An 11,439-nucleotide genomic window follows, 5' to 3' on the forward strand; every position below is an offset into this window, starting at 1 on the left:
TTTTATTAATATGATTATATTTACATTTTATCTCAATAATTTAGCTTGCAATTATTAAGTAAGTACCACGTGGATGAGTTTAAGAAATTAGAACAAATGAAAGTCACGTGATTCTTACTAGACTTAACATTGTTGGATTATAACAATAAAATTATATGGGAGCATAGTCCTAAAAAATAAAACTTAGTTATGAGTCTTTTTTTAATTTGGGAGGGGATGCCTAATGTGCATGGCCGGCCAACCTTTGCTATTTTTGCTACATGACTCCATCCTCAACTCAAAATGTTAACCTAGTCGGCAAAATTTAATTCAACCACTCAAGCTAGCATATAGGCCAAACTGGAAAATAAAAGTAGAAGACCAAAATTCATAAATAAAATTTGTCATGTCCAGCCTTCCAAAAGCAAGTAGGGCTAAAATCGAATTGGATACAGCTCAGGTACCGATATATCCATATCCATATTTATTTTATCTGATGAATATAAATATAGATACAAATACAATTTGGATATTGAAAATATGAATATAATTATAGGTACAAGTTGGATAATTAAACTTTATAACTACAAAATAAAAAATATTACTAAATATATGATCAATCAAATTAATAATATGTTAATATGTTTGTATATTTTTTTAAAAAATTAATAAGTACTATATAAAATTATAAAGATTATAGATAAATTTAAATATTCGTATACGCAATGGATAGTTGATTATTCATATCTATATCTATTTTTTTGACGGATATGGATACCGAAATAGATATTAATCGAATTCTCAAATTTTTATCATATCTAGATTGATTCGAATATGAAAATAGACTTAAAATGATATTATCTATATCATTTTCATCTTCAAAAGCAAATTTCACTAGAAATCTATCTAAATCATAAATTCATAATGAAAAAAAAAAAAAAAAATTAAAAAAAAAAAATCTGCTGACGGAGAATCATCTGAATACGGATAACCAGAAGGCTTTTTTTTTTTTTTTTTTTTTATAAGTTATGGAGGTGTTGCCAAATCTTTTACATGTAAATAAATTAATCCTATCTTTAACAAATTTAATCTTATTAAACCTAGTCACCTCCAATTAGACGATGATTACTGATTTTCTTCTAAATCCACCATCGTAGCGTTTATCGTCGGTAAGATAAATCCAATCGCCCTCTCTTCTCATGCCATCAGCCTCAGCGAATCCTTATCCAATCCGGACAGCCAGGAGCAGTTGGCTGGATGATATGATCGATCGGACCGGGCCGGACGGACGGTCGTCTCGGTTTGCCTAGATTGGAAAAAAAAAAAAAAAACCGCAGTTGCAGGCCAGGTTGTTTGCCTGAGTCCAGTCAAAATCAAGCCATTTCTTTTGAAATCGGACCATGACCGGTTCGACCGGTCGAGTCAAGCGCGTCCTTGGACCCGATGTTACAAGGAATTTTAGATCTGAAATTATTGCTCGCTGCATGATTACACTCGGACGGACGAGATTTATTCTTAGTAGGCATCGCCTCGAAAAAAATCCATCCTGACCGTTAGATTCTGATCCCACACACCCCTTTCGAAGAAAAGCCGCCCGGTTGGAGTAATAGAATAAGTCCCAACTCTTGCCACCGGTGATCTCAGTAGCCGGGGACTCATTCTAGCCGCCGCCGTAAATGAAGGCGCAGAAAGGCCACGGAGCCAAGCTCACGCGGACCCCTTCCTCGCTTCTTCGCTCCCCGACCCTCCGCTCCTCCGTCAACATCCTCTCCACCGTCGACGAGGCTGCCGCCACCGACGTCGATGACCCGGATGAGAGGAAATCCCACCACCGCAGCGGAGGCGGCCGCCCCCACCGGCCTCGTCTCCCACTACCTCCGGCCCTGCTCCCCTCACCTTCTTCCTCTTCCTCTTCCTCGTCCTCCACCACCTACGCGACGACGCCCCCCTCCTCAGCAACCTCCTTCTTACCGCCGTTGTGGTCTCACTCGCCTGCATCGCCGCCCGCCGGTCCCACTTCCTCACTTTCTGCCGCCGCGGGGTCCAGCGAGGCGAGTCGGTGCAGTGGTTCATCGGCGACGGCGAGCGGGAGTCGAAGAAGAGAAAAATGAATGGGAAGATGGTCACAGAAGGGGTGGAATTCTACAGCAACGGGGATTTCTATGAGGGGGAGTTCCACAAGGGACGCTGCAACGGGAGCGGTGTCTATAAATTTTTCGACAAGGGGAGGTATGAAGGGGATTGGGTTGATGGTAAGTATGATGGGTATGGGATGGAGAGCTGGGCGAGGGGTAGCCGATACCGGGGGCAGTACCGGCAGGGCCTGCGGCATGGCTTCGGGTTGTACAGGTTCTACTCCGGCGATAGCTACGCCGGAGAGTGGGTCGGTGGGCAGAGCCATGGTGTGGGAGTGCAGGCATGCTCCGACGGGAGCTGCTATGTAGGGGAATTCAAGTGCGGGGTGAAGCATGGCGTTGGCTGCTACCAATTCAGGTATCAAATTGTTGCGACGAGACCGTTGGTATCTTTTTTATGTTCTATGAGCATTGATTGTTGTCCTGCGTTAGATTTTGAAATCTTTATGCATTTATTGATTAATTTTGTGAATTGAATGCTATTGTTTGTGACGTTATGGATAAGTTGAATGTCTTTCAAGAAAAAAGTTCGTTTGGGCACCATTTGAGTGGAAATGGTAAAGTTTTGGTGTTCTTGATTATTGCAAAGTCATAATTTTTGCTGTTGACCAGAACTAATGGAACAGTAGAATATATATGTGCCTGAAGGCTGATTTCTTTTTGTTCGAAGAATATCTGCTTTGTGGTCTTATTTTTCCTGATCATTCCTCTCTTTAATTCGCAATGACTGATACTGACCTGAATGTTCTAAAAATTTTAGTTTTTTTGAGTTGCATAGAATTTGGTATACTTCCGCTGGATTTGTTCTACATCCATTTGTTGGTACCTGATATTATCTTTTGTAAATATGATCCTGTTGACCTCAACACATGCCCTTAATCTTTATGTTTTCTGTTAGAATAAACGCATCCTGCTTATGAGAAAAATTCATCAGTAGTATCCCTTTCTTGTTCTTTGTGATGCTCTTTCAGAGGAACTCTAGATGATGGGACTATTTTAAACCTGAATATTTTGGGGTTCGTTGGAATCAGATTCATAAAGCTGTCCGGGTGGAGGAGAGATGCATTTTTTGTTTTTCCTCTTTTTTTTCCCGTTGCAATCTTCTTCTTTTGCGCGAGTTTCAGTCTTTTTTGTTGAAGTTTAGCATAAAGCCCTTGGGTGTGCTAGCTTCTTCATTTTCCTGAACCAAATATCCCGTCTTTATTTGTTCTGTTTAATCATGAAGGTAGACCCTGAGCCCTGCGGCTAGTTCCTGTGCTTTCTTTTGAGGTTATGAGTGTGAAAGCACTTTCGGTGCTTTTTATCATAAACATTTGTTCCGTTTTTCTCTATGATATATCCAAACTGACCATGAATGCTATGAGGAATATTCCCTTTTATCTCAGTGACTTGACCTAGTTCTTACCGCAATTTAATTTAACCCAGTTCTTACTGCAATTTTTTTCTTTTTAGCTGGACCCTGCAACTGTCTTGAATTATATGGGGACTTGTTCTGCGGAAAGTTTCGCTGTCACCAAGTCACGGGAATTTTAGCCTGTTATGATCTTATGCTTTATTGCTTGCTGTTATAGGAATGGTGATCGGTACGCTGGAGAGTACTTTGGTGACAAGATCCATGGATTTGGAGTCTATAACTTCGCTAATGGTCACTGCTATGAGGGTTCATGGCATGAAGGGAAGAAACAGGGGTTTGGAATATATACATTCCGTAATGGTGACACAAGATCTGGAGGGTGGGGCTGTGGGATTCTAAAGAGCCCTTTACCGCCATCAGACCAGACCATCCAGCAGGCCCTTCAGGTGTGCATGTCTACACTTGGGTATCAATTTTTTCCATTCATTTCCTTGTAAGGTTTGTCTTTTGAAGACTTGATTTTTTTTTTTTTTTTTTTTTTTTAAATTGGTCAAGGCTGCTCGGAAGGCTGCAGAGGATGCTATTCTCGTTCCGCGGGTGGATGAGCAAGTAAACAAGGCTGTAACTGCTGCTAATAGAGCAGCGACTGCTGCCCGAGTTGCTGCGATCAAAGCTGTGCAGAACCGGATGGATGGAAAGTTTTGTGACACCAATCTTTAGGGTCAAGCTTTTGCTTAAATTGTACATATAAATACTTAATAATCGCCAGTCTCAGAATTTGCTACCAGGTATGGCAACTACTTGGCTGGGCTTGGGAGCGAGGGGTAATTAAGCCGACAATTTTGGATATCTGGGCTCTGGAATGCATACTGCGGTCCCCTCGTCGTGACCGTAACATGTACATAATTCCTTGTATGTGTATGATCTGAATTGAGCTTTTTAATGCAACTCGTGCGGTTACCCTCTGCTTTCTACAGTTTCTAGATTTCAAATTTAATCTGCAAGTGGGGGTGCGATCCCATGTGCTCGGTAGTGATTGTGTTTGGATGTGCACATGGGAAACAGTACCTTTTCTTAATTATTCCTGGCTCCTCATTTCTTTTAGCAACTGCTGCATTGATTCACTCGTTCTTCTATCTTTGGCCTCTGCATCTGACAGCTACCATACTCTACCTTTTCTCCTATTGCAACCGGACCACTTTATTTTATGTTGTAGCGTGTAAGATTAGCTGCTATTTTCCCTTTACCCCAGGAAAAAAGAAAATCTGTGATTCAACCACTCTCATCACTTGTATTCGCCCTGTTTATGCCATTGAGGAAGTGAATGATGGAGTTTGATGACGCGAGATGGTCGAGCTTGGTTGCTTGCATGAGATGTTGGGGTGTTGAATAGTGGTGGTTTGTATGGCCCAGTGCAAGTAAGTACAGTGAACTTGCCGTTCATTGATGGTGACTCAAACTCGTCATCAATGCTTTGTCGTCTTTCGCTAATGTTAAAAGCCTCCAAATATTCGAAAGGATGCTCGTATGTTTCTTTCTGTTTATCTTAGCCATACCCATCCAACATCCTCAGTTAACAGCTTGTCTGCGTGCAAAGCTTCCCTGAGCTTAATGTGGACACTGGGCTTATAATTTGTCGCAATGTTTGACTGCATCTTTGGAGTGGATCATAGATTTAAATTACAATGAGTGTCCGTAAAACTTTAATTGTAACCGTCTGATTGAGTAGGATATGAGAGACCTAGTGTTGACACCAACTAAATTGATCTAGGGTTCCCAAGAAGGGTATAGGCTGGAGTGCTACCGTCTCATAATTGGATCAGCTTCTTGGGAGCAAAGATCAAGAATTTCGTAAATGCAGTGGTCCCTATGATGTCGCCTGATGTGATAATTTGTGTTTGAATACTCGTTATGACAAAATGTACACGGCTCATCTTATATCCTTAGAAAGTCAATCTTTGGCCTTAAATATTCGTTGAAGTCATGAGTTACTTGTTCATCATTCTATCCATGCTTAACCATCAAAATAGTTTTCAGTAGCTATCGTGTGTGACAGAGATGTGGAACTAAATTTATGTTACGTCAGCTGATGGATTAAAATGAGTTTTCAGAGACTCAAGTCAGATACGTGATAAGGTTCTAGTTGAGCTAGGATTATATGTCTTTTTTCAATTTTTTGATAATAATAAAAAAAAAAAAAAAACTCTTGGAGCATAACGTTGGGAGAACATGGGTAAGCTGTGTCCGGGCGTGCAAGGATTAAGATTTTCGCCAATCCGACACTAGAAGACAATTAACTTTATTTTTCAATACGAAACCGACTCTGAATAATTCAGAAATATTTTGGTCTGGTTCATGCACTTAAGAGGAAGAATCAAAAATCGATTATAAATATACTTATGGTGATTTGGTTGCTCTTTTCTTTTATTTTTCTTTAGCTGATTGGGTAGATTAGAGCTATTTACCCATCCAGGCCAGGCCTTAACCTAGAATCATGGGCAGACCAAGCTTATGTCCAGAAACCAGGGCCTTTACCGGGAGCTGAAAATTGATAGATGACATATCTCTTGGAACTCTTAATTAGAAAACTAACAGATATTTCCATAAGTACTATTTCCGAGAGAAGCTATCCTATTGATTTTAGCAGTTAAATATTAAGAAAATTACAACAACACCACCTTAATTTTAATTCAATTTTATTTATATTTTCTATATTTTAAAAAATATCAAATTGATTCTCTAATAAAATTTTATAAAATAACAAAAATATTTTTATCTTTATCTCCTTCCTCTCTTTTCTCTGTCTTTGATAAATCCTCCCCTCTTCGATCACTGACATCTTTTTTTCTCCCTTTTTTTTTTTTTTTTCTCCTTCTTTTTTTCCGTTTGCTTCTTCCTTCTCTCTTCTTCTCCTCTTTTTTTCTCCATTTATTTTTCCATCTTCTGCTTTTTCTCTCCGTGGACTTCTTCTCGTCCTCCCTCTCCAAACCACCTATAAATCATCTTTCGAGACAAAAGGCATTGACAGTAAGGAAATGACTGAGTCACCAAACAATAATTGAGACAAAAGACATCCTGAACCCAAGGTAGCAAGCACAGAGAATCTATACGGAAAGGAAGACTCTACCCCATCAACACCACACTTCAACAAGTCTGAATTGCCTTTTATTCTCACCTAAACGACATGCTCGAAACAAAGGTGATCACAAACTCATAGTACGACGGCAAAGAGGAGCTGCGTGGTAACATTAATCATCCATCTAAGAAGGGTGGATCTTCGAGGTGGTAAATGCCGACTTCATGTTGGCCATGGCCGAGGAAAGGGCCGCGTCCAAGTACTTCTCGGAGGCGCCAGCCGCTGCGGCCCCAAGGGACTGCCCCATCTTCCGGGAGGCGTCCGCCGCATGGACAAGGCTCGATAGCTCCTCCTTCGAAGACTTCTTGGTTGCGTCGTAGGACTGTCGGAATTCGGCCATGGCGGCCTCCATAATGGAATCAAGGTAGTCCTCGGCATCCTTCAAGGAATTCGTCGCATCTTGGGCCGCCTTCTGGTGCTCCGCCTCCACGGATGACCAGGACGCATAGGCTTCTTGCTCAAAGAGACCTAGAAGTTCCTCGATTCTTGCTGGATCGAAGTTCTTGTCAACGAGAGCTTGGTTCGCGAGGTAGGAGAACTGGGAGAAGAGTGCTTCCATCTCTGCTTCACTTTCCCTTTCCCTTTCCTCTTCCTCAGCGGTCATATCCCGCAATTATTGTACTTATAAAGAAGGAAGAACGGGAGAGTGCTTTACTTAAATAATTAAAAAAAAATTATTTATATAAATAATTTAATTTTTAATTTATTTATCAAAATGATACAAATTATATAAAACGTCATTCAAAACGACGTTTTATGATGGCCACGTCACAATTTTTTTTCCACCTTTTTCTACGTGGACGATGAAAAAAAAAAAAAAAAATCATCATTTCAAATGGTATTTTTTAAAACGTCATTTAAAATGACGTTTTCAAAAATACCATTTTAAATATGATGAATACTTAATTTAAGACGTTAGAAATACTAAATATTATAATCATTAATATTATTTTATTAATAATTTAATGTTATCTAGTCTATTTTGCAGATAATTGAAAGTTTGGTTCATACGATTAAATTTGGACTCAAATTGGTTCAGATTTAAGTGAACCAAACAATCAGCTCTTATTTCAGTATGAACACAACTTAAAGATTAAGAGTCAAGAAGCAACCTCTCCAATCAAAGGCCCAGATTAAAAGATAAATGGAACTAAGTGTGAACACGACTTATTGATCAACGGAGGAGAATCAATATGAAGATCCAAGGATCCTTATTCACACTCCCATCTCTCTTTTCATGAAACCCTAGCCTCCTCACTCTATAAATAGAACCCCAAGGCCTTCCTCTTTTTCAATCAAGCCAACGCCTAAGTTTTCTCCAAACTTCTCTCTTTCTCTCTCCCTCTTTCTCTTCTTCATAAGTCTAGGGGAGGTACTAACCCTAGCACAATATATTCCTCCATAGATCCCTTTTCCACATCCCATCAAATCTAGGAGAGTTCTAATCCTAGTACCATTATCCTTTCTCTGTTACATATCTACTTCCATCAACGTTACTTCCTTGGAGTTCCTATACCAAGTCTTCCAGCCATCCTATCGCTGTCTGCACAGAGGAAGACGAAAGATTCAAGGAGACACATCCACCATCGGGTGCAGCAAGAAGATCAACTTGGTTTAGTTGTCTTGTGTCATAATTTTATTTTTTTCTTTATGTATGCTTTTTTATTAGATTAATGAAAAGTAATTTTATTTTTCATATTTTTTTTATTTTTTTATAATTTATTATTTTTTTTTTGCATTTCTACAATAATCAACTAAGATCCTTGCGAATACGATCCCGACTCACCCTATCTACATAGTAGTGAGTAGGGTTAATTTTGGTGTGCTACGACACGCATCAAAGTGACGAGTTTAATTATTAATTCTTTAAAAAAAATAAAAAAATTATAAAAATTATAATTTTAAATTTTAAAAAAATAAAAATTATAATTTTCATTCAAATAAAAATCATCATTTCAAATTAGTATCCCTATTTCAAATTATCTTTTTAAAAAAATATCTGAAAAAAATTGATGTAAAAAAATATAAAAAATACCATAAAAAAATTGAAAAAATAAAAATAAATTTTAAATTTAAAAAAATAAAAATTTTAATTTTAATTCAAATAAAAATCATCATTTCAAATTACAATCTCCTTTTTAAATTAATTTCTTTTAAAAAAATATCATAAAAGAAGAAAAAAATGAGAAAAAAATAAAAATTATAATTTTGAATTTAAAAAAATAAATATTTTAATTTTAATTCAAATAAAAAATATCATTTAAAATTATTTTTTCTATTTTAAATTAATTTTCTAAAAAAATATCAAAAAAAATCTTAAAAATTTAAAAATAAAAATAAAAAATACCATAAAAAAAGAAAAAATGAGAAAGAAATGAGAAAAAAATAAAAATTATAATTTAAATTTAAAAAAATAAAAATTTATTTTAATTCAAATAAAAAATATCATTTCAAATTACTTTTTCCATTTCAAATTAATTTTTTTAAAAAAAATATCTCAAAAAAATATATCTTAAAAAATTAAAAAAATAAAAAATGACATAAAAATGAAAAAAATGAAAGAAAATGGAAAAATATAAAAATTATAATTTTAAATTTAAAAAAATAAAATTTTTAATTTTAATTCAAATAAAAAATATCATTTCAAATTACTTTTCTCATTTCAAAATAATTTTTTTAAAAAATATTTCAAACAAAGGAAAAAATATCTAAAAAAAAATGCCATAAAAATAGAAAAATGGTAAAAATAATAAAAAAATTAAAATTTTAAATTATAAAAAATTTAAATTTAAATTTAAATTCAAAAAAATAAAAAAATAAAAAAATGACATAAAAAGTGAAAAAATGAGAAAAAATGGGAAAAAAAATAAAAATTATAAATTGAAATTAAAAAAAATAAAAATTTTAACTTTAATTCAAATAAAAAATATCATTTCAAATTACTATCCCCATTTTAAATTATTTTTTTTAAAATATCTAAAAAAAGAAAAAATTTGATGTAAAAAAATAAAAAACACCATAAAATAAGAAAAAAGGGAAAAAATTGAATTGAAAAAAATAAAAATTATAATTTTAAATTTTAAGAAAATAAAAATTTTAATTTTAATTTAAATAAAAATCATCATTTCAAATTACAATCTTCTTTTAAAATTAATTTTGTTAAAAAATATTCAAAAAAATATCTTAAAAATTTTAAAAAATAAAAAATAAAATAAAAAATGAGAAAAATGAAAAAAATAAAATTATAATTTTAAATTTAAAAAAATTAATTTTAATTCAAATAAAAATCATCATTTCAAATTACAATCCCCTTTTAAAATCAATTTTTTTAAAAAAATATTCTAAAAAATATATCTTAAAAAATTAAAAAAATAAAAAATGTCATAAAAAAGAAAAAATAAAAAAATAAAAATTATAATTTTGAATTTAAAATTATACTGAAACTTTACCATTTTATACCAGTTCATACCGCATCGTACGTAGCTGTTCGTGTCGTATCAGATCGAGATGTACTAGTGCGGTCCAATTCATCTCATATATCGAAAAATTAGCTTGAACTTTGATGGTTTTCCACCGACTTGTCTGATTTAACTTATTTTTAAATATTTTTAAAAATATAATTAAATTATTTGATATATTATTATTGTTTACGTTATAATTTCTATAGCCCTTTTAGCATAACTTTTTCTCCTAATATTCTGAGACATATGAGAGTATGTGTATCTATATCCACAAAGCATAATATCCGATCACTTGAAATTAAATAATATAAAATAAAATTAATAATTAATAATATAAAATAGAATAAAAATATCAAGTATACAAAAAATAGTACAATAAAAGTTTCAAAAATATTAAGTACAAATCTAAAAAATACTAAGTCCCACAAAACGTCGTGGTGCCCGTGGTCGCTTGGACCTTCTCTGGAAAGTCCTCAATGGCTGCTCCTGCTCCTGCTGTGACAGCTCCTCCCCTATATCAGTGGAGATCTGCTGGTCATGCTGCTCAGGAATAACTGATGCTGTCGGATCATCTACGGACTGAGCGACCTCCTCAACCCTCTCATCTGGATACACGGATGGGCCTGAAAAGAAAGTGTCATACTCATGTCGCCAACTGATATCCGGTGATGTCATCTGGGGGATGTAGAAAGAAGAAGGCACTGCCATCTGTGGATCAAAAGATGATGACATCTGTGCAGTATCTAGTGATGATATCTGCGGAATATGCGGTGATGGTATATGTGGAACATATGGTGACGGCATATATCTCATATCTGGCGCATCAGCTACTCCATACCAAGGCGCACAGCTATATGGGTCAACACCAATCACCACCAATATTTTGAAACTTGTTCTCTCTATCTCACGCAGTATCCGAATCCATTCATCCTCATCAGTCGTAGATAAAGCACGACGAGCGTCCAACACAAGACCTGACATAAAATCAATCTATATAATAAAAATAAAACAGTCAATATACTGTAAAATATAAAAAAAAATATAACATAAACAACATAAACTAATTTTTGTAGTCTTACCAAAAGACGCATAGCAGAACTCTCGCCTCGTATCCGGGAACTGCATACCGAGGCTGTCTAATGACTCACACTGTAATACTAAAAATCAAGTCATATAGTCCTCGATATATGAACGACCTCTTAAAATGAGATCACCATGAACAATGTGATCTCGACGTGCATCTCAAATATCGATGTATTCTGCATGTCTGATACGCCAGTCAATACGAGCTCTTCCTCATCGATCAATATGATGAAGTCTCTGGCTGGTATCAAACTATTTGGGATGCCCTGAATCTGACCAAACTGCCGCAGA

The 11,439-nt window shown here is 35.2% G+C and overlaps 2 protein-coding genes across 2 annotated transcripts; one reads left to right on the plus strand and one right to left on the minus strand.

Annotated features, from left to right (window-relative positions):
- The first annotated feature begins 1,593 nt into the window (after positions 1-1,593).
- Positions 1,594-4,444, plus strand: LOC105060921 (uncharacterized). Its single transcript, XM_010944798.4, is given in 4 exon segments — positions 1,594-1,808; positions 1,811-2,472; positions 3,686-3,914; positions 4,024-4,444. Coding segments are annotated over 4 exon segments (1,209 nt in total). The 5' UTR covers positions 1,594-1,655; the 3' UTR covers positions 4,189-4,444.
- Positions 4,445-6,526: 2,082 nt separating this feature from the next.
- On the minus strand, positions 6,527-7,225 carry LOC105060919 (uncharacterized). Its single transcript, XM_010944797.3, has one exon. It carries the CDS (start codon positions 7,206-7,208, stop codon positions 6,729-6,731), a length of 480 nt encoding a protein of 159 aa, XP_010943099.1. The 5' UTR covers positions 7,209-7,225; the 3' UTR covers positions 6,527-6,728.
- Between the last annotated feature and the right edge of the window lie 4,214 nt (positions 7,226-11,439).

Source organism: Elaeis guineensis, chromosome 13, assembly GCF_000442705.2.
Source record: "Elaeis guineensis isolate ETL-2024a chromosome 13, EG11, whole genome shotgun sequence".
Taxonomy (NCBI): Eukaryota; Viridiplantae; Streptophyta; class Magnoliopsida; order Arecales; family Arecaceae; genus Elaeis; species Elaeis guineensis.